This window comes from Lepidothrix coronata, unplaced genomic scaffold (assembly GCF_001604755.1).
Source record: "Lepidothrix coronata isolate B3197 unplaced genomic scaffold, Lepidothrix_coronata-1.0 Scaffold62, whole genome shotgun sequence".
NCBI lineage: Eukaryota > Metazoa > Chordata > Aves > Passeriformes > Pipridae > Lepidothrix > Lepidothrix coronata.
The window spans coordinates 204,838-228,432 of NW_016690242.1; the positions used below are offsets into that span (position 1 = coordinate 204,838).

A 23,595-nucleotide genomic window follows, 5' to 3' on the forward strand; every position below is an offset into this window, starting at 1 on the left:
GAAGTGTGCATTCACATTGTAATAAATTTCTCATTTATCTAATAAATATATCATATTTCATTATGCATATGAACAATCTCTTTCATTTATATATATATAAAAATATACCAAAACCTTCTCAAATTTTACTGACAATTTTGAGGTCTCAGGACTTGTGACTTCTCAGCATTGCTCAAAAAAAGTGGCTGATTTTCAGGAAACAAGACAAGCAGAGCAGCCTTGTACCAAGTTTTTGGAAAATTTCACCTCTATGTTGGGAGCCAATAGCTCTATATTAGGAGTCAAGCTTCTGATAATCTTGAAATAAAATCGATAATCTTGAAGTAAATTAATAGTTCTAAAAAAAAAAAATAGGAAGAGGTTAAAGCCTGGACTTGTCTTTTTAAAGCAGATAGCCTCAACCTACAATATTTACAGTAAACTTCCAGAGTTTTTAGAAACATTTATGAATAAGACCAGAATATTAATTATATGACTAGAGATAAAATTGTTATTGCTATTATTGCTCCAAAGCACCTGGTTTTACAGTCCTAAGAAACTTGAAGTTTCAGAGATTGGAAAAAAGGTATATCTGTTCTGACATCAGATCTGGAGCTGTTTTTATTTGAGTCTTTTATCTTATTCTTTCTCTTTAGAGAAAAAAAATCAGCAAAGAGGAAATTTTAAATTATCCTCATTAGCCAAAATTAACCGGATGCTGGCTCTGTGACACAAGTGCATGTGCCCATAGAGGAAAACCAAAATGGGATATGGATGCTAAGGCACTGTCTACCCCAGCAGACTGTGGCAGCCACGGACAGAGGAAGGGCAACTGAGAACATGGTCACTCTGCCCTGCTGACAGATATCCTCCCAGTGCCACAGGAATGACTGATCTCTGTACTCCAGGTAAACCCAAATCAGTCTGTCTGCTCCCACTATGTTGGGCTGCAAACCATGATGCTACAGTCATTGATTTCCATTAACACAGTTCTCTGCTGGGAAAGACTAATGTTTCTCAAAGAGGTTGAGCCACAGATGGAGCTACTTCAGATAGTAGCTACAACGGTTCAATTTTCTGCTGCCACAGTTTGTTGGTCGTGATGTGTACCATGGCATGGGCAGAGAGCCTCTTCGATATGGCCCGTGGTGGCTTTGCAATCACTCTGGTTCCCAGCATAGGAGACATGAGTGCTCAGTGTTCCAAGAACTCTGAATGCAGCACAAAGCACAGTGGAAATGATTGTTCTTGTTTAGAGATATGACTGGAAATGGAGTAACTCCTGCTTCCAAAGCAGCTTATGAATTCTACATTGGAGGAATTGCTGGATAACATAGACAGATGGTATTGGGAGCTTGGTGAAAACATCCCATGTAACACTATCTAAGTGAACGCAGATGTGGCTAACATGATATTTTTCTGAGTTCTGGTTGGTTCTTCCAATCTCATCGATTTGTAAGTGTCAACTGAATTCATGCTGACCTGCTTTCTTGGGGCTTAAGTGCTTATATAAGACAGATGCCAAGCCTGCAGGATGATTACAATACTAATTACTACTTTTGACATATATTTCTAGTGATTAGGGTTGTTTCCAGAATGCCTTTGATGCTATTTTGCAACGGCACTGAGCTAAGACTTTATTTTCTGAATTATTTTTCAATGCTGAGGTTTGCTTGTTCTGTACTTTTAGATATAGGAATATAACAGTAGATAGTAAAGCAAATTCAACCATAGGTTTTATATGTAACAGAAAGCATAAAGTAAACCAAGCAATAGATTTTTACTACAGGGAAAAGATATTTCTGTTTTTCTCAGTAGTTTTACTATGCAATGCCCTTATTTAATTTACTCTTCTTGTATCCTTAAAAACAGGACAAGAATCACCTGAAGGTAAAAGAAGTTGAGAATCATAACTAAACATAATCACTTATCTCTTGCCAATTTCCAACAGCAGCCTCCTGTCAGTAGTCCTTCCGTTTCTTCTTTATTTTTGCTCTCCTTATTAAGGAGAGTTTGCGCACATGTATGAAACACATAGATCTCCCGCGCTTCACTGAGGCAGAAATCATGAGATAATAAAGGCAAATGTTGTAGAAAGGGCTAAAAAATGTAATAAATTTATAGCAAATGCTGAGCTTTGCTAATGAGCTAAACTCATTAGACAACACCTGGATTACTACAGCCAGTTTTGGGGCCTCAATAGAAGACAGACAACAATGAATTGGAACATGTTCAGCAGAGGGATCCCAGAGTGGTCAGGGCTGGAGCACTTCTCCCACGGGAAGAGACTGAAGGACCCGCTTGTTCAGCCTGCAGACGATATGACTTCAGAAGGGACCAAATCCCTGCAGTACAGACAAGCAAGTTATGAAAACATGGAGCCAGCCTCATCACAGAGATGCATGGTGGAGCAGTATAAGCTGAAAAATGGTGATCCAGACTGAATACAATGAGAAACTTGTTCCCTGAGGGAACAGTGAAGCTGTGGAACAGTTCGACCATATAGGCTGTGCTGTCTCTGTCCTTGCAGGTTTTCAAGACCTTACTAGACAATGTTATGAGAAAGCTGTTCTGATCTCACACTCATCCTTGAGCAGGAAGTTGGATGAGAGACCTTCTGAGACCAGTTCCAGGGTGAATTATCTGGTGGTCCTTTAATTCTGTAAGAAATACTTGGTGCCTGGTCAGAGATCTGTTACTTCAGGGAAGTAGCAAAAGTATTGGGAAATCAAGGGATCAAGACAGATGGGGAGCATCTGGTGAGTGCAAGGCTGGCGGTTTGTTTTAAATTTTCCTTTTTGAAATGGACTTGACTCATCTTACTGCTTCAAGCAGCATTGATCCTTACAGTGTTTATTCCTCTGTAGGACTTCACAGGCAGGTGAATATGGAGTGCCAGATGCAGCACAGTTTCTAGTGGAGCTGGGTAGAAAAGCAACAGATTGTCCATTGCTTATTTTTCTTTTGTGCATAAGCAGTGGGTTTTTGAATGCCTAACTTACTTCCTAATGAGTCCCAGCCAACAGCATATCCTGTCCTTTACTAATAGTGCTGGAACCCATGGCCTAATTGAAACCAAATCTGTTGGAGCAGCCTCAGATATTACATTTCCATGTGTTTAATGAGAAGAAGAACTTATGTGATGGAGAAAGACTGTCAGTGTCTCTCTCATCAGCTTAGGCACTAACTGGGATGAAGGTCTGTGCAGGGGAGATCAAAGGTAAGCGCAAGGAGATAAGAGCCCTACAGGTCATCTCATGCAGAGTTCATGCCTCTCTCAGTACCAGACACAAACTATAGCAAACGGGCCCACAGTTCTTCTGCAGCTGGTGACATGGACCATTTGGACACAGAAAGTCCATGCTCCATGTCCCAGAGGGACAGTTTCTTGAAAACAGTATATTTCATGTTGCTGGGCTTTCCATCTCTCCTGGCCTCTCTCTGCAATGGGAGCTGTAACTGAAGAGGTGTGTTAGTTCACTGAAATTAGGGACTTTCTCCATAACTGCAAGCTTATTTGCCATTTTTTAAATTATGAGTCTTGCCACTAAAGCACCTAACCAGAGGCATCTGGGCAGACTGATTTCTGCTTAGCTGAGTGGCTTCGTATGGGATATGAAGAGTCAGAAAGGAGTCCGTATTATTGGGTTGGGATCAGAAGTTATGCATAACCAGAACCCCCAAAGGTACATCTTCTAAGAGGGTTACTTTCCACTGCTACCCCCCATGGGATCTGAATCACCAGATACACTGCCCACTATAGGGTCCATGCCATAGGGCACTATCTCTACACTAGTGAAAAGTTACCTTTAAAGACCTCCATCCCACTATACCTCTAATGATGTTGCTTTTTTCTGAGCATAAGTGGGAGCCTCAGTGATTTGCCACCTCTAGGTGGCATGATGATACTATAAAATGTTAAAGGTATTTTTTATATATTAAGCAATCATTAAACTATTGCCATGGTAGAAACATGTTTCAAAGAGCAACGCTCAGGACCCATATTGGATGATACTGATTCCTAGCATGCCTGGAGTGGTGATGATTCTATTGCTGCAATATAGACTTAAAAAGCCAAAAGAAAATAACTGGAAGTGTACTGAAGATACATTTTCAAATATTACTTATTCATTCATTTTTGAAATGCTAAGAAGGCATATCTCATAATTTATGAAAGCAACAGTTCATGATTCAGTTTTTGTAGCAGTTGTGTTTGTGTTGCAAAAATGCAAAATAAGCCTGCTGTTGCTGAACTTGTGTAACAAGTTTTATTCTCTAAATCAACTTACATTTGAAGGACAATAAAATGCAATAATGTCTCTGCATACTGGTCATATAGATTCTAACACATCTGCAAATAAACATTAAGAGGCTCACAGAAAATTATTTACCCTTCACTAAGCATATGAAACTCTTTGGAAACTTCAGTGGGAAATGGGAGCTGTGCACATGTGTTTGACAGCATTCCTAAGTTTTCCTTGTGGCTGTGGAAGAAGTCCAAATGATAATTAAAGTAAAAAAAATGGTTTTGTGCATTTTTTTGTTTGTTTGTTTGTTTTGTATTGAATTATTTTTCTGGTTGGTGCTTTCTCTGGGCTCTTCAGTTTGTTGATGTCAAAGAATGCCCAAATGCCAAATCCACAGTAGTCTTCACTTTTCAACCACCAGTGAAATGAGTTCCATAATGAGATAAAAATTTACACCAGCTCAGGAGATCCCCTGTGGTTCTCTGCTCTAAAAACCAACAAAAATGGGACTGAGATAGGTAGATAAAGTATATAATTTGACAGTGCAAACCCCATGCTGGTGAGAAATTGCTTATAGAAGCAGTTGAAGAAATGAAAAGTAATTATAGGCTGCAGAAGAAGGAATGGTTCCAAAAATAACTTTCTGCTCTGCAGTCTCCTGTGACACTAGACAACCTCTTTGGGTCCTGTCATGTTTTGCAGAAGCCACTCTATGTCTGACCCAGCATTTAGTCTGGCACTTTTAAAACCAGACCTACCAGATGAGATGCCTGATTTTGCAGATCACTCAGTTCTCATGTCTCTGGAGCCACTGCTCCTCACACGGTATGACGACTTCGCAGAAGAAGAGAAGCATTTCCCAGCAAATGCTTAAAACTGGGGTACACTGACTCTGAAAATGAGCTTGCACTAGTTAAAAATCTTGGGCTACTTCGGTAAGAAAGGTGATGAGATGATCTCCATGGTCTCTGCACCACAGTTTGCATAATTCCTTCATTCCATTACCCTGTAAGGCAATACTAAAGTGCAAGTCAAACTTGGGAAAGTTGTGAAATTCTAGATTGAAGGTTTTCTTTGCAAAATAAATTCAACTGCTTTGGATTTACGCACCATGTTACTGCCTTGAATTACATACTCCTTTCTACAGTGTTCATTCCATGTACAGAAAACTACTATGTCTTTTAGCTTTCATGACACAAGTGTTATGTTTTTAATGCCTAACAAAAACAAAAGCCCCCACCAACCTGAATACACAGAAATTCAGTCATACAATATGTTTGGACTTATTCTAAGGTCTGCCAACTTAAATGCATCCTCGTTTGTCCTCTAGGCATTGTAAAATCCATTAATATTCTGAGTGCCTCAGTTATAGCAGACCCTCACAAGGCATAATCATGCAATGCAGCTCCCAGTCACTTGCTCAGCTCACACTTGTGTGACGGATTTTAGATGACTGGCCCTCAGGATAGGCCCATATGGTGTGGTATGACAGGCTTTCTGTTTTTTCCAGCCTGGTTGAGAAAAACAGTACAGAAGAGGAATAAAGAAATTCAGAACAACTGTCTCTGGTTCTGAGTTTCAGAGGAGCATTCTGTGCTGCACGTCCTGCTCTTCTGTCTCCTCTCATCACTCAGCAGAATCCTGCCCTGGCCCTCACCACCACTCTGCTTCCAACCCATTCACTGCCATCCCACCTGGCCTTCAGTATCCAAGTTCCACACCTTTTCTATTTTGTTTGCTCTGTCTCACACCCCAGCTATATCTTTCTCTCTGCTAATAGATGACCTTTTATTTTTTCCCCAGCTACTTTTCCTGATTTTCTCTATTCCCATACAGGTTTTTTTCTGTGCCCTGAGGTCTTGGCTACCTCTTCTCTGAAGTGCATGGAAGGTGTCTCAGAGACCACAGAGAGCAGCCCTTAACTCAACACCCTGAGTCCTTGCTGCTTCTTTCCCCAGATGGATCTCTTCCTGAGATTGTCTCCTCTCTTTACCCAGGACCTTCATAATTTTGTGGCAAAACAAATCTATTTAAAGCCTTGTAGTTTTGGTTAACCTTTAAGTTCTTACAGGAACAGTGTCATTTCCAACATCTCAGTAGTACCTTTCATGCTAATTTTCAAACACTTTATTCAAAGCTTAACAACAAAACAGATGACAATAATGTATGGCCCAAGCATGATATATTTTCCTTACACTCATGGCACTGGTGGGAATACTCTTGTGGTCAGACCCATGAATCTGAAGGTTTAATTGTCATATCGTTCCTGTGTGAGCCTTCCCAGCAGTAGCTGATGGTTGCAAGGCCTCTTTTGTTGCTGCAGTGGTAACTAGAACCTGTTGAAGAGGTGGCTTTTCAGACCACCTGAAGCCAAATGCACTCACCTCACCAGCAATGCCCTTGTTCTGGGAACAGAGGAAAAAAATTGATCTGAGATTTTAACTCAAGACAGCCTCTGGGACAGAAAACCTCTGGCTCAATGGTTAAATTAAAATTATAAGCAATTGAATCCGGAGCCTGATAAAGGACCTTAACTGCAGGCATTGGTCTCAGCTCAGTTTACAATATCTTAATTTATATTTTGTGTCCCTGACCCCCCACAGCTTCACTGAATATATTGTTCAGTGTTTGGTCCTTACAATTACTATATAGTGCTGCTGCGAGTGGTGAAAAGCTGCTCTGCTGAGCTGCAATGGTTGTAGAGATTCTGTAGTGTTCTGTATGGACCTGTGTGTATGAATAAAGAGTTTGTTGCAATTTTAAAGTGCTTTAGGTTCCTGAGCCTGGACAGAGCTCAGCAAAGGATGTCAAAATTCAGGTTTTGTACTAGCACCCAAGAAATGGCGAATCATTCATACTGTTTAATACATTCTTCTCTGCTGTTGCTGGGAATGTAAAAAATTACAAAAAGCAATAACAATACAGTGTTTCTCAATATGAATAACGTAGATTGAAGTAGTGATTTTCTTGCTCATGTAGCATATTGTCAATAGTAATTTATTGGTCTGTGTGGTACTCTAAGTAGATTCAGCACTAATATTAGAGAAGACATAAAAGTGTGTGGAAAAAGAATGTGACTCTGTTGATTCCTTCTCCCTTATTTATAAGGGAATATAATGGGATTCCCTTTACATATCTGAGAATGTGCCTATTGCTTTAGTTTTCTAAAATAGCTGCAAGCCGATGCCTAAACAACATTGCTGTATGTATTTTTCCCATATTTATATTTTAAAGATCTTGATTTCTCTGGAAGTCTCATATGGTTTGATATCTTTCATACTTCATAAGAATGGTTTGCAACTAGTCCTGTCTTATGAATGCATGGAGTCATACACCTTCTAGTGAAGTTGAGGCTTAGCGCACCAGAGGTAGTGCAGAGCTAGTGATGGCTGTCCATCTGCCAAACACAGTCCAGAGTAGAAGTTGGGATTTCTTTTCTTGCAGACATTTCTTCATTATCCCGTCTCTCAGAGAATTATAAGGTCGTGGTCTTGTGATATCTAATTCCATTAGACTACATTTTTTCAGGCATGAGGAAAAATTATAGGCTCTGGAATGGATTCCAACCTCCATTCACAATAATTAGTTAAAATAAATTATTTGCTTCAACATGGATTTTCACTAGTGTAAATTAGGTCTGACTGTGGCTATATTTCTTTTCAGCAGAGTCTGCAGATTGCTAGAGCCTGAAAATAATGATATCTCTCTGTGCTGAGGCTGTACTTCTGTGATGATCTCCCTGTAATTTTCTTTAGTTGAGGGACATCTGTTATCTCTGCAGTGCATTAGTGATTCTTGTAGCAATGTTTAAATCAAGGGGAGTTTGAGTGGAGAATGTTGCTTTGAGAGCATTCACCACCTCCTTAATTCCTTAAAAAAAAATTCCTATGTCCTCATCCATATTTGTTATTAAGGTCTTTACTATGGCAAATATAAACCTCTTTTCTTAATAAAATTTTCATCTCACATTAGTTATTTTCATTAATAAAAGAGAAACAGAAGGGGCACATGATATTTTTCTTCACTAATTTAACTCACTAAATCCCTAAGGCAGCTATTTCACCCCATTTAGATACCACCACCCTGTCCTGATCTTTCAAACAAGCCTGCACCAAAATCATAATCTTAGTGCTACCTCTTCCTCTTCTTCAACTAGAAATGTCTGAAAGAGCTAGAGGCTTGTTAATTTGGATGGGAATTTTATGCTTATTTTAATTTTTCCCCACTGCAGGTCAAGGCTTTAACTGGACATTCCACAATGTCATCTCATAAAATGTCAGAAAATTTACTGCAGCCGGTGGGAGTTGTGAAGTCTGTTTGCATTTTGTCTGTGCAGATTTCTCTAGCCCCCACAATTTTTCTCTGAATTGGCTCCTGTTCTGCAGAACAGCCTGGTACTGTCACCCATGCCCTTTTTTGCCACTTCTTTGTGTGGGGTTGAGTAAATTATTTAACCTGCCTGGGATTCAGCATCCTCTGTCAACATGCTACTCATATCAATACCATATTCACAAAGAAAATCAGCACTCTCGCTATTTATTATTCATACTTAATTTAAAAATGATCTGATATACTCAGTAATAACTTGAGAACTCTGAGATTTTTTTGATGTACGATAAGCAAAAGTGGTAAAAACTGAAATTACGATAAAGTTGAAAAATGTACAGCTTCAAATCTAGCTTTTGGTTTTATTTCTATGGTAATAAAATTGCACTACTTTTGCCCCTGTAGTGTTGATTGTTGTCTAGGACTTTAAATTTCTGTCATTAGGAAAATGCAGGAGGCAACATACTTGTGCATTTATGAGAAATATAAAAAGAAGGAATCCAACTGTGAGTGCATCTCCCACTGAGCCAAAATTTACTGTGTTCTTCCTTCTTTTCAAATTGATCTTTTTGCAACATCAAGGAAAAGTGGCAAAGGAAATGAAAGCAGCTATATTTAATACAGTCTTCATTGAAATCCAAAGAACAAAAACTGTTCTTGCTTAAATTAATTCAGGACAGATAAATAATGTGTAACAGAGCAATTAACGCAAACAAACCAACTTGCAATTTAGCTACCGTGTAGCATACTCAGTGTCAATGTTAATTAGTTGGGACAAAACTGCATCTTTGTCAGACGATAGTAGACCTCAGTTTTCATATTTTTAAAATTCTATCCCTGCCTGTTAATTACATGATTCTCAGCAAGCCCATTGATGGCAGGATATTCAAATAATGTGCTCAAGACTGGAGACTTGTACAATATAGAACATCACTCGGATGGACAACTAGTAAAAGTAAGTGCAAGTGAGAAGAAATCTGAGGCTCTTATGAATTTTGTATTGGAGAAAAATTTCACATTAGGACATTGGATATTTTGCTGGTTCTAGCTGGACCTTTGGTTCTCAGAGCAGTCAAAATTTCCTGCAGTGAGTACACACATGCTGTGATATCATTGGTTTTATGTTTATTGAAAAAACTGATCTACAGAATTAATGTATTTCACACTGCTTGACAAGAAGAAATAAGAGATTACAATGTTCTTTCCTAAAAGAGTACTGATTTGGGCACTAACATCAGTTCAGGAGGGACAATTATTAAAAAAATGCAGAGATTTATCACAATGTAAGTTCTCGTTGCTTGATTAAAAATGATCGAAGGAATTGCTTGTGATTGAAGTAATCCTTTTGGACTTTATATATTTCTGCAATTCTTTTTGTGCTACTCCCTCCCTTCCCCTTAAAACTAGGAAGGTTTCCTTAAGTTCGAAAGTTAAACACGAAGTATGTGGTGAGAGTAGGATGCAAAGGAATGTGAAACAAAGGGAGAAAAGGGAGAAAAAGTACAGTTAGCAATAAGTTCAACTTAACTGTTACATTTTCAGTGGGTGGTTTCAGCAAGACAATTTAACTCAACTGTCTTACAGCCCAAAGTGCTGCTTATCCTTAACTGGCCACAAAATAAGTAACCACACGTTTAAACAATTTGGTGGTTGCATACAGTTGCAGGTAAAAAGCAAAGATCATACAAAACAATTAGAGACAAAAGGTTGGTGCAGCATAAAAAGAGTTTTTCAGCTGGTGTATGTCACGCAAGCAATGTACTCATCAACTCACCTTAACAAATACACTGACTTGCCCAATCCTTTCTGAAATATATCAGTTAAAATTTGTCTGTACGTACAGCAGTAGCAATAGCCAAGGAAAGGATGAAGCTGATGTACCATTTTAAAAGTATCATTCGTAACTTCAGATCTTGCATAACATACTGAGCATGTGCTCCAGCTCTGCAGAAGATTCAGAGTCCTGTAATGTCTGACGTAACACTTGATTTCTCATAAAGTTGAAATCATAAGCTTGTGATAAATCCTGAAGTAACTAATTATCGTGTGCCACTTTGCCATTGTAGATCACAAGAAGTAAAATGGTTTGGTTGTATCTGGCATTTGTCACCTAGAAATATTGTACAGTCATCTTTGCTAGGATTGTGGGATGTACCAAGGTTGCGAAGTTGATCGGGTCACTGCAGATTTCTCACTACATTTGTTTGCAGGTCCTTCTCAAACAAACCTTGATTTTTCCAGCTACATCTGGAAATACAGTTGTTTCAGATCATTTATATACCAATTCATCTGAGTAGAGTGTTTCAGTTCATAAGCTTTTCATTATTGCCTGTTTCAACTATTTTCTTTTTGCTAATCATGGGATCTATATACTCAAGTAAGCTACAAAAATAGATCTGATCTTCGTTCTCCAATTAGAAACTTTATTTACTGTACAGAAAGCTCTGGTAGATGATAAGGATTGAATAAAGGTCTTCAAATACAATAAAATTTATGAATGCTATGATTTAAAATCCTAAAGATACAGAATGGTGAGCCTCATGGATTAAATTATGATCCTTATTTAAATAATTCTACATCCCTTTGCCTGTCCCAACTGGCTGTAGGAAATGGTCCATTCTGAGCAGTGTCAGCACCGTGCATTCTACCTTTCTGACTTCATTCACAGTTCAAAGTTAATTCCTTATTTTAAATCAGTTTCTGTAGATTTCTACTTGCTAAGCCTTAGGTTAGGATGGACATATTATGCAAAATTTACTCTACTTTTGTTTTTGTTTTTTCAGGTTTTGTTTTGTATTTCACATAGGTGATTTCCTGGTTTCATAAAGACTGTGCTCAAATAATTTGGTTACACTTTTGTTGTCTTTTCCCTGGTATGTGTGTGAAGTGACTTTGCCTTTTCTGCAGAGGTATGGCTTCTCTTTCTGTGCCTCCTTCTGTTTTAACTTTCTCTACTACATTCATTCTTCCTTGCCTAATATCACCCTTTCCAAAGTTGGACGGTTAAAGAAATTATATTTCCATAGCTAGAATCTATTGATGGGATCAAACTCATCACCCTAGAAAATCATATATGCTAACCTTATGTGTTTAGGTGATAGGGGAGAGTAGGAATGATAGCTGCAATCTGTCTATCTTTTATACTACTCCAGTCAGTTCAGACTTAGTGCTTGCTCTATGCCCTAAGCAGTACAAACTCCTAGTGCCCACCTATCTGCCTACAGTAGAAACACCCAGAACCCTGAATTCCATGTGGAGGAGGATTAAATCATGCTGAAAAAGGACTAGAAGATGATGGTGAAGTGTTAGATGCTGTGATGTATTGGTATCTAACAGAAGCTACTGTGGTTGCATTTGGCAATTATTTTCTAATTAGACTTTGCTGAAGCCTTCTCCATCAATGAACGAGCAATGTGTGTGTCTATTGTCACCAGCTGAACCTTGGTCCGTGTCACTCAGAGAAGTCCTCATACTTTGGTCCATTTTGGAAAGGTCTTCTGCTAGGAAAGTCATGAACATCCCAAAACACTGTTATAGCAGACTCAGAAAGACTCAGTGGGAAGGGGGTAGGAAGAGAGTGCTGCTGAAGGAAAGGTGTTGGTTGATTTGGCTCAGCAGGACTCTATGGACAGCAGGAGTGTGCAGATTGGGAGCTCCTACACCAGGAGTGGCTGCAGAGAAACACATAGGCATCAGGAGAAAATATTCCTTGATGGGACATATACTTGTCCTTATACGCTTGAATTTTATTAAGTGATTTGCCACCTAAAGAACAACAATTGCAAGCAACATGTAGGGCTTAGGGTACCATATGTTCAGAGCACTGATCTACCACACAGTTAGCACTGCAGTTCTTCCCTGGACAGGAAAAAAGAAGAATAAGGTATCTAAAAAGTGTAGTTGTAAAAACAGCTGGGAAGCTTACACAGTCTATGCTTTTGCTATGAAGGTTAGGCAATCCCTGTTGTCTGGTGATTTCATAAGCGCTGAATTGATAGCTCGTTCTGCAGCAGAACTTCCCAAGAGACAGCAAACTATAGTAAGAAAATCAATATTAAAGATAAGATGCTAATGCTATGTATAAATAGAATAATTAAGTTGAAAGGAATCCCTGGAGGCTATCTAGTCCAAGTTTCCGCTCAAGCTTACAGTTAGATCAGGCTGCTGGTGGACCTATACAACTGACTTTCAAGTAACTTCAAGTATGGAGATTTTCTACACTTTCATTAATAACTGCAAGAGTATGTCTTTGCGTTGGGTCATGAGAAAAGTTCATTTTCTGCAAACATTTGCCTATAGATCAATAATAAATGTTAGTATGTTTATTATAATGTTATATATAGATTAGCATATTTTGATCCAAACTCCAGGTCTGAATAAATATAAATGTGAAATAAATGAAATCAAGTTACCCTTAAAAGTGAATAACATACTGCAGTTTGAACCATATGAAGGCTGAAGACTGTTCTGCTGTTACAAGTATGACAGAGAATCAAAATAATAAAATAGACCCAGGACAGGAAGGCAGGCTCAGTTCAAAGGTTGAGACTGCAAATACTCAGCACATCTATCAAACCACTCAACCCCAGGCAGCAACATGCGAGAACTAAATTGTGTTGATTTGCTTTGGTAGGGTTTTCATACACAATCTGCTAAGAGGATAGCAGCAACAATATTACCTCATAAAATATTTCATAAGAATCACTGTCAATATTGCAGCAAAAGTTTAGAGAACTGCCAGCATGAAAGGAAATGGTATATTTATCAATTTCAAGCTGGATAAGGATATAGTGCTAGCAGCTGAGATATTACTTCTGAAAGAAAATCCACAAAGAGTAGAAGGTGAAGAGGTAAAATTCGTGTTTGCTGAGGTTACCTAACCTCCATAAGGTAATATATGAACTAAATTTACCAGTGAATAAGCTCAAGCAGATGCAATTTTTAATACTAACAAGAAATAAAATTCCCATTATTAGCTTAAGAATATACAAAATCCTTGCTTTCATCTGAGGGTCTGTTCACTGGAAATGGAGCTAAATAGGCACTAAAAAAAATTTAAAACCTCTTTCTTGAATACAAAAACTCTCAACAGAATAGGAAAGAATACACAGGAAATGTGTATTTTTCTTGATTTTTAAAATGTTTTTAGAAATTCACCTTAAGGTTAAGACAGAAAAAGCTTACTAAGTTGTTTCCTCTGGAAATCATAGAGCCAGAAGGGGAGTGAGGGAAATATATGGTGATGTTCTCATTGATCTCTATAGTGCCGGTGATGTTCTCATTGATCTCTGTAGTAGTAAAAGTTGATCCCTTCACTCGAGAATAAACCTCAATCTAAAAAAAGAGAGGAAAAAAACTAAGCTGCATATGCTCGGAGACTTGTCAATAGAAACCAAAAGCCTTTTTTTTTTCTTTTTCTGCATTGAAGAACAAGTAGGCCTCTGACAGTTTTCACTAGGGCAATCAAATATATTTTAATGCACTGTCAATACTTTTTTGTAGGGGCACATCTTCTGCAGACATTGTTTTTTAAATGTATGTTTCCTGAGATGTACCACAAGATGATGTCAGAAGTGCAGAAAGCAGACATTAAAATTCTGCTCCAAAATATATCGGATAATTGCATAAAAAGGTGGAGAAATCCCAAGAGGAGAAATGAAAATGTAATCTAACAATCAAGATATTCTTTCTGGAAGTCTGTGCTTGTACTTGAGATTTCTTGTAAGGTGTAGGAGGAGGAAGGATTTGGATCTGGCACTTTTACATCAGTGGCAAACAAGACAGCAAGCACCAACCTGCCTGCTGGGCATGAGGGGAAATTTACTCCCTCATATTACTATTTTTTTTTAATGAAGCCCAAGATGGCTGGTGCCTTCTGAGAATCTGATGAGTTCATTTCCATCGGACCAGCAGGTGGAAGGGGTGGAAAAGGGAGATATGTGTGTGACGGTAAGTGTGGGACACACGCTGGTAGCATGCACAACAGTACCCTGGGACCATGTTGCTCAAGACCTAGCAAGGAAGAATAGGTGCCTCCATAATTAGCTGAACATTCAAGCTGGAGACAAAACTTTGGATGAAGTACCACAGCCTTTTTTCTCCATCTGAATCAGAATGTCACAAAATTTCCTCCAGATGGAAAGAACTTAGATGGGCAGAAGGAGGTTAATTTGAGATAGGTTATACAAGGAGTAAATATGTGCACTTCCTATCAGTATTGCAGGTTCACTGGAGGTTTTTCAGAATGGTCAAACCTAATTTAAACTCATGATGAAAAACTGCCACTCCTCTTATTTATAGAGCAGGTTTGTCAGCTCCAGGATTTGAGCTATTGGGAAATTCCTCTCTCAGTCAACAAACTGTAGCCATGAGCCGTGTCCACAGTCGCTCACAGGCTTGAGGAAATGAGAGGAAGAGGCTGAAAAGAACAAAGCTTAAAGCCATGAAAAGTACCTCTATCTTACTCAATACAAACTACAGCTTTTGCCAGGCTCCTTGCTTTGGTGGGGTTCCTCATGTAGAGCAGTTTAAAGCAACTAGCTTCAGTGCAGCTTAGCTGCATGATGAGCTTGATACGTCTGTAACTATCTGCCCACATTGTGGGAGGTCAGTCTGCAGCTGGACAGTAAACCTGGTGGGCTGGGTGGTGTCAGACCTCTCCTGTGTATCCATAAGGCACCTCTGGGCAGCTGTGCAGTGTCTGCAGAAGTAAGGTTCTGTTTTGGTTAGACTCTTCCTAGTGATGGCAAGTATAAGCTGTGCGGAGTAAGATATAAAATTAATCATATGTAGTTCTCATTAAATCAGAAGTTAATCCTGCTGTTAACTTCATTGGAATTAGTCTCAAGTGGAGGGCACAGCCTGAGATAGAAGTCATTTATTGGGTATCCTTGAACTTCACAGTACAAGGTGAGAAAGGTGGGATTTAAGAATTAAACATGTTTACAGTAGCTAAAATGTCCCTATATTCTTCAAGTGTTGGTGCCTGCCTGCCACAGTGACGCCTACCTCAGTTCTTTGTCAAGCTTGTCTTAGATGAGTTTTTAGAGGATATACATCACAAAGTACTTCAGAGACACTAGACTGCACACACTTTTAGCAGCTTAAAGGGCTGTTTTCCTTAGTATGGTGGTAATTTATCACCCTTCCTTGCTTCTTCAACTGCATTTAATAATGAACATTTAGTTCGGTCACTGTGCAGGGTAGATATGGACTCAAAGGATCAGACTTACATGATAGCTCATTTAAATACTTAAATTATTTAAATATATGGTGTAGGGAAACCTGCAGCCTTGGAACTGCCAGTCTTATCTTAAACACACAATAAACATTTATTTTTTTACAAAGCCTTTAAGAGGAAAAGTCATTTAAGCATAGTACCTGTCTCTTCATTTGTCATATTTTATCATTAATAGTTTTTGTTCGTCTGTAACCTGTCAATATGTAAATAAAATAGAATAATAATATCCCTAAAATATGAGTGACTCATAATTAAAAACTTATCCATTTATTAAAAAAAAAGGAATATTTATGTTCAAGATTTCAGAAGCAGCCAAGAGTTAACATTTGGGTTTTTTCACAAGGGAAATACCAAAACTGGACACACACATTGAGTCTCCCTGGCACTGTTTCACATATTGTGTGGCAGTAATGGCTGAAGGTCCCAAGTGTCTTCTATATTTCTTTTTGATTGATTTTGTGACAATTCAGCTGCATATTTGGTGTGCCGGCAACCTGGGGTGAAATAATAAGGGAAAGCCTTTTTATTTTATTTTACCCTATGACTCCTTTGCAATGTTAAGTCCTTTAAAGCCTGTCTTCCTGGAAAAGAAAGGAAACTCACCTCATTCCTCATCTTGTAGTGAAGGATGCATACTGTTAGAAACAAGAATTTCTTTGAGCCCTTGCATGTAAAGTCAGTACTTAGAGAAAAGTAGAAATGACTGTCATTAACTCTTGCCTTCAGCTTCGTATTAATGTATTTTTAAAGCTGTAAAATTTCTGCTTCTGGTAGGTGGTTTGAGAAGGAATAAATAAGTCAAGTTTAAAATAAGTTTTTGCTCTGAGTAGGGCAACCTGGGAGACTATTGAATTGTTGATTGCTAATGGGACTTAGAAACACTATGAAACAAAGGGAAAAAAATGCATCAACAATTACTGATATTGCATTTGTCTATCTTATGCATAAGAGCTGGCATGCATTTATAAAAGAACTGAGTTGTCTGCTGTCAAAGACAGTTCCGTCTCACTAACCAGGTGACGTCTTTTATGATATTAATAAACAGTAACCTTGTTATTCAAACACTGGTCTATCCAGCTCAGTATTTTGCCTCCAGTAACAGGAAGTACTAGATGTGTTACAGAAATACAAAGTTTGCAGTTATTTAATATTCTAAGTACACAGAAACTTTCTTTTTTGTCTCTTTGACTGAGAAGCAGTTTTGTAACTCGAGGGAAGAATGAGGAGACATATTCCACCAAAGCTCCTGGTATTCTCCTTATCAGTACAAATGCATAATCATTTGGGGGATCTACGAAAGATGTTGACAGAAAGGAATATTGTGAAAGAAGTTGACCACAGGCTAATTGTGCTTTGCCTGGGGAAAGTGTTCCGCATCTGCCTTTCAGTATTAGGGAATGCCCTTTTCTCTTGCATTAGGAGAGAGGACAACAGAAATGAGGAATCATTGTAGATGTTGAATAGGAGGGAAACATGAATGGTAATCAGTGGGAAACATCAGAATGGCTCACAATCAACACCAAAGCCCTGCTGCTGTGAACCCCAGGCTCAAGCCTATGTTCACGTGCATTTTCATGTGATATTCAAGGCAAAACCAACGATGTTTTGTGGGTGAGGGTGGAAAGCAGAAGGGACAGATGTGCCACTGGCGACAACACATAAGGCACGTTGGCTGAATGTTTTGTATGTTGGGCCTAGCACAGTCCTGGCCTTTCTAATCTTCCCTTAGTTTTCTTTTACATAAATTCTGACTTTTACAGAATAATTCTGAGAAAGACTAAGAACTGTGTGAAACAGACAGCATGTGGCAAGCGTGTCATCACTGAAACCCTGAAGGAATATAATAATTCAGGCAACAAATCAGGCCAATGACTTTTAGGACTACACTAATGCTTTTTGCTTGGATCTGAATACCAATATGCCTGAATTTGGTTTTTTTCTATGTTCCCATCATGATCACTATTATAAAAGGGCCTTTAAGAAACTATTTCTGGACATTGTTTGTATTCAGAACCTGACTATGAATTACAACCAAACACTAGATGGGTGGAATACTCCGGTACCTTCCAGTATTCACATGAGAACTGGGATTTGAATCTGGTGAGAAGTGAGTCAAAACATGACTTGGTAGTCCAGTTAGCTTGCATGGTCTCAGGTGTAATTACTATTCTTCACAGTGCTACTATGAGACAGAACTATTTTTCCAGACATATACTACAGTAAGGATGATGGAGGCTGTTTCCACAGGTACATCCCAGTAACTCCTTTTTAATGCGTAGATTATCACTCCCAGGTCCTTCACGTGAGTGGCACACTGGTGCTGCACTCCTGGGGCTCAGCCAGGCAGTTTCCACAGCCTCTCGGGTCCCAGCATCAACCTGCAAACCACTTTGTGTATACAGAAACAACTGACCCAACTTCTGGCATTTCTGTGGGAGGACACTGAAAAAGTGTGTAACAACGAAAAATGATGAGAAAGAGATTCCCCTCACAAAATGATAAGGGGAATGCAGCAGAAAGAGCCAGGCTAGCAATCTAATTGCTATACAGCATTGCTTTAAGAATTTCCTTCTTAAGAAAATAAGTACCAGCTGCTTGGATGCACACGGGAGGCTGCTACATGCTTGCAGTGGCCCTGAAACTTGCAGTTGAGGGTGAGTGGCATTTGAAAACCAGAAAACATTTCAGATTTATTAGCTGTGATGCTCATTAGCTGAATATGGGGAAAAAAGGAAAACATTGAATGAAATTATCCGATTCCAAAACCAAGTAGCATACTTTAATTATGGGGGGAAAAGAAAGTGTAATAAAACAGCAATCAGCCAGAATCTGAACTGTCTCTAGCATCTAGAAAGGAAGACTGGAACAGAAATGGAGCCAGAACTATAAGTCAGAGCCTCAAAGCAAATATTTTTGTCTGAAATTGCATATTGCCAGCATCCCCAAATTGCTAATTATCTTCCCTCTCTCAATCTGCTACTAGTCAGCTGTGCAGATAAACCCACTATTTACCTGCATCTCCACCAAGCTTTTTCTGTGAGCTATCTTGAGTATGTGGTTTTCTCATGGGCACTAAGGGGAGGTGAGTAGCTAATGTCGTATGTCAAATACTACTTGAAACTTTTTCAGACCTTACTGATGCTTTTTGAGACTGAGGTAGAGCTTAAAAAGATACTGCATCCAGGTTACCATGCTGCCCTGGAGAGGCAGTCTTTTTTCTTGGCCTTCTGTCACAGAGGACCCTATAGGCCTCATTAAATCTGTAGTATTCTCTATACTATCAGAAACTACTGTCGTGCTTTACATTGCAAGGAGGAAAGAGTTGGAGACCGGCATTTCTTGCTCTTATCATGTTATTCCACTTCTGTCAGTCCAGAAGGAGTGATTATCAAAGTCAACACAGAGGAAACATGGGAGTTTTTTTTCCTTGCTGCCTCGGCTTGGAATAACATCAGATCCACATGGCAAGGATGGAGAAGATGCTTTCTCTTTCAGTGTTGCCTTCACAGAGTGGTTCTGATCATCCACAGCACATCTAGAGATGTGTGCGTATGTTATGTGAAGGCAGTGGGATTACAGTGGGAGCATTGTTGGAGGATGAGTCTGGGAGGCTTTGGGTCACAGCATTGTTTTCCAGACTGCAGTGGCCATCTGACATGAACGTGAGAAATACAAGTGGTCCTTATTTCTTGTTTAGTTGGGATCCAACTGTGCTAGCAGGTCTCAAACACACACACACACACACACACACACACACACACATATGCACACATAAGCACAAATAGGTCTCTCTGGTAGCAGGTCCAGCCCTATGGTGTCCTTCACCTCTCAGGCCCCTGGATTGCCCAATAGCTGGCTCAGACCTATGGTCCCTCCATTAGTCAACTCTCACACTTCTGGTATTTGTCCCCCAGATCTCTACTATTCACTGACTACTCTGTCTTGAAGTTCTCTAGAGCAGATTTGCTTAGACTGGAGAGCACTCTCACCTGGGGTAATATTTAGGAATGGAGCGTAACAATGACATACTGCAGTGGTCAAGCACAGACTTGGTGGCTTTGAACTGCCCCCCTCCTCTCACCTTTTTTCCCATCATTGTTCCTTCCCTACCTGCATTGATGTCTATATTTCCTCCCCAATAAAATTTCATAGTAAGTTTATCACATTGCCACAATTTCCTCAAATATCCCATAGTACGGTTATGTCCTTAACACCCATGGTAATTTTGCTTCCCTCTCCTTATCAGTTAAAGAGTTTTGGTGCAAGCTCCTCAAAGCTTTAAGTAGTTCCAGCAGTGCCCCATTAATAATCAAGGTGAGAGCTCTGGTCTTTGGTGTAGGCTCAGTTTTATCCTGCTCTTTTTGGATTCTGTGCCTGGGTTTTTAATTTATTCCTTCTCTTCCTGAACCTGATATCCTGACAAAGTAAATAGCCTCTCAGTCCCCACAAGAGTATTTTGCAGTCTTCTCTAACAGACGTTCAGAGTATCTTGTGGAGATGAGGTGGGACAGGAAATGACTGTGCTTAATTTTGCTCTTGTGTGAATTTTGGACTAAAAATATGTATTGTCTCTATAGCAGCCAAACAACTTGATATATCAAGAAATCAAGCTAATGGAGGGAAAGAAAACTAAATACAAGCTCTGTGTTAAGGCTCATTAAATTACAAATCATTGAATGACTCGAAATAAGATTAAAATGCGAGTTCTCTAGTCTATTTTTAAGCTGTTCTACTGTTATGGTTTTTTATTATATAAAAGTTAAGCTACTCATTTATAAAATCATCTAAATGCACCTTTTTCACCTTCTGTTCTCAGATTTGGCAGTGAAAAATTGTTCTGATTGCAGTTTCTTGAAGTGTAATTACTTTGTCAAAGGAAAATATAATTAGAACTGATATTTAAAATGCACTATAATTGTGCTTAAGCCACTTGATAGTTTGCTCACGTACTGGATGTTTTATTAATTTAACAACAGCTAACAATACTGAAGTTGGAGAATCATCTGACAATTTCTCTTTCCCATTTTAAAGAAAACATAATTTTCTCTAACCTTCCATCTACTCCCAGAGAGAAGCTGTGGACACCCACTTTCTGCCAGCAGCTTCATGGACTTCACAACGAATTGTTAACAGTAGTACTCTTGTTGATATGCTGGCGGGATCAGGTTCTGTTTAAATGACTTGAACTTCATATTTAACCACTCTAAGATTTTAGAGGAGAGAAATATGGTATAAACAACTAAGTTGGGGTGAGGAGCTGAGTTTTAGTTCCAGCTTTGTCACTCAAACGAATTCACGCTTTTCAGCTTTACCTTCCTGTAACACAAGGTTGTTAGATGCTTACCAGCTTCTCTGGGTGGTGACAAGAACTCAGATGGCAGCTTGGAAGCTGAAAATAGGTATTTTTATATTAGTTATTTTCTTTATTTGGAATGGACTCTTAATAATCCAAAATAAGGAATTCCCATGACTCTTCTCTAACATGTCAAAATACTCCAAGCGGTACTTGCCTTTCTTTGCTAATAATGAGCAACATCTATCATTCATCACCAGTTCATGCAGATTCATTAAACATTCCTCACCTCCCATGTGAAGTCAGTGATGTGTCCTTCGCATTGACAGTAGCCTTTGGGCAAGAAGGTGATGGGCACTACTATGCAACTGCAACCATGGCAGTGGACATGTAGATGTCCTGCTCTGGGAAATTTAGACTTTTATATCTCCTAATGCCTGTACTGTGACCAGAGATATGTCAGATATAAGGAATGACTGTCACATACTAGATGGGTTGCACTAAGCTCTTGTTGGTGGGGACTATGCATGGGCAAAACCGGGCCATTTGGCTGCTACTCCGTGCTGCCCTGGACAATACCTATGGTGATGGAGGACCAGATCATTTCTGAATCTGAGCTGACTCTATTCAGAAGCAGAAATCACAAGTCACCTCAGTGACAAAAGCAACAGATGGCAAGCAGTCCATAGATAGCTGCTGCATTAGCAGTCATAAGCAGAATCAAAACAGGCTTTGAGAGTGAACTGAGCAGAAGCTCCCAAATCAGTGGTGATGCGTGGTGAGGGTGGACACATTTCTTTCTGGTGTCCCTGTAAAGGTGGATATTGCACAATGCAAGGCTGACATGCATATACATCTGCAGTGCTTTGTAAGTGTGATGTGCAGTGCAGCATGGAGTGTCCTTTGGATGCTGTTTTTTGTATAAGCATTGAGAGAAGAGGCCCTCAAGATGGATATTTGTGGGTGTAGGTGTGTCACCAAAAGAAGGGGACTGGCAGACAGTGTTGCCTCATGCACAGAATTAGTATCAGTTAGTCTTTTTACGCTCGAGTATTTTATCTATGAGAAAGGAAATACATATTCACTTAACTTTTCTAGAGGCTCTCTTGAAAACTCCTGTAGAGTGTATGTAATTCAGTGGCAGAAGCTGTCTCATGTGGATTTTATTGATCAAGAAGGAACTTTGTTTTCTGGATGTATTCTTCCATTCAGCCTGCAGGTAGGAAGCTACAGATACATTCAAAAGCCCATGCTATAGAAACAATATTTATAGAGTCTTCACTAGAGCTCTTCCAGACAGAACTGGTGCAACTGAGGACAGTTCTGGGCAGGCATATTTATTTTTCCACTTCTTTTTTTTTTTTTTTTTTTGGTATCAGAAGATCCAGGTGTCTTTTTGTATTGACTTTCTTTGGAGAGGAAAAGTAACTAACTCACTCTCCCAAGATAGCATTCAGTTTTTTTGCCACTAGTATTTTGCTCTTTGAATTTTTTCAAAAGACTTTTCATGGTCCCCATTAAAGTAGTCTTTGATTTCCTTGAGTCTCAGGGTATTTCAGCCTGTTATCACTCAGTCTAGTTTTCGTTTTAGGCAGCCAAACAAAATTTAGTAACACTACAAATGTGTTTACTTTTTTGCTGATAAAGACGTCTGGTCACACAGTCTCTTTGCCTTGAACAATATTAAATGTCAGCAGTGGAAAACCACTCACCTGAACAGGAGATTCAAGAAAAAACGTCCCCATGAGCAGAGGGAGAGAGGAGGATGTGGTCTCAATGTGCTGAAGTACGAGGGCCAGCAAATTAATGATTCTGTTGTATCCATGGGAAAAACTTCCCTCACCTGAGAACCCTTCCCATAAATGTGAGGGGGTGCTCTGCATCTTACTGTCAGCTCAAAGTACCTGCTGATTCTTGTGGAATTTTAAAAGAGGACTGCAGCCCAGGAAGTTTATGATGTTGTCCTGCACAAACTGGGGTTGTGGTTATTTCATCCCTCTGTATTTTATTGTTTTTCCTTCCTTTTTTTTTTTAATTCTTTTTTTATTCTTTCTTTACCACTTTTACTGTCATCAAATCCTTCCTTCCCATTTATGTGCCTCATTTCCATCCTTTCAGATCCCTTCCTGCTGTGTGATGAGCTGTTTGCTTTTAACTAGTGGTAGGTCCCTCAGCAAGACCTCTCAGGTCCCTAAAGCCCACTGGGATCAGACAGTTGCCTCTGATCTCTGGAAAAATCTGTCACTCTTCTCTTATCAAACAAGAAGAAAGGAGGCAGAGAGAAGTCTCATGTGCTGATGGGCTGGTGTGTTCCTCTGGTCTCTAAACAGCCATTCCTATTTGGAAAAACAGTTCCTCAATATTCATGTTGCCACCTCTCTGTTCCCATAGCTCCCATAGCTATTGCTTCAACTAGTGTTGCTGTGCTTTTTCAGTGAACAGGAGAGATTACAAGATTAGATTCCAGTAAGTTTCAAGAAATAAGGTTTCAGTTAGAACACGGAGTTCCA

The 23,595-nt window shown here is 39.2% G+C and overlaps 1 protein-coding gene across 3 annotated transcripts in view; it reads right to left on the minus strand.

The window, feature by feature from the left end:
- Nucleotides 1–23,595, minus strand: part of LOC108498728 (metalloreductase STEAP4-like) — an 86,727-nt gene that overhangs the window by 39,885 nt on the left and 23,247 nt on the right. Inside the window, exon 6 of one of the 3 annotated variants that reach the window (XM_017817789.1) lies at nucleotides 21,137–21,181. The exons of 1 other annotated variant lie outside the window; for it this stretch is intronic. Coding sequence is in view for 1 of the 2 variants with exons in the window: in XM_017817786.1 (XP_017673275.1) it covers nucleotides 22,176–22,241 (66 nt within the window). In the remaining variant the exon portion in view is untranslated. Of the gene's footprint in view, nucleotides 1–21,136; nucleotides 21,182–22,175; nucleotides 22,416–23,595 lie in introns of those variants that run through there. One more of the 3 variants, XM_017817786.1, reaches the window with a different exon arrangement.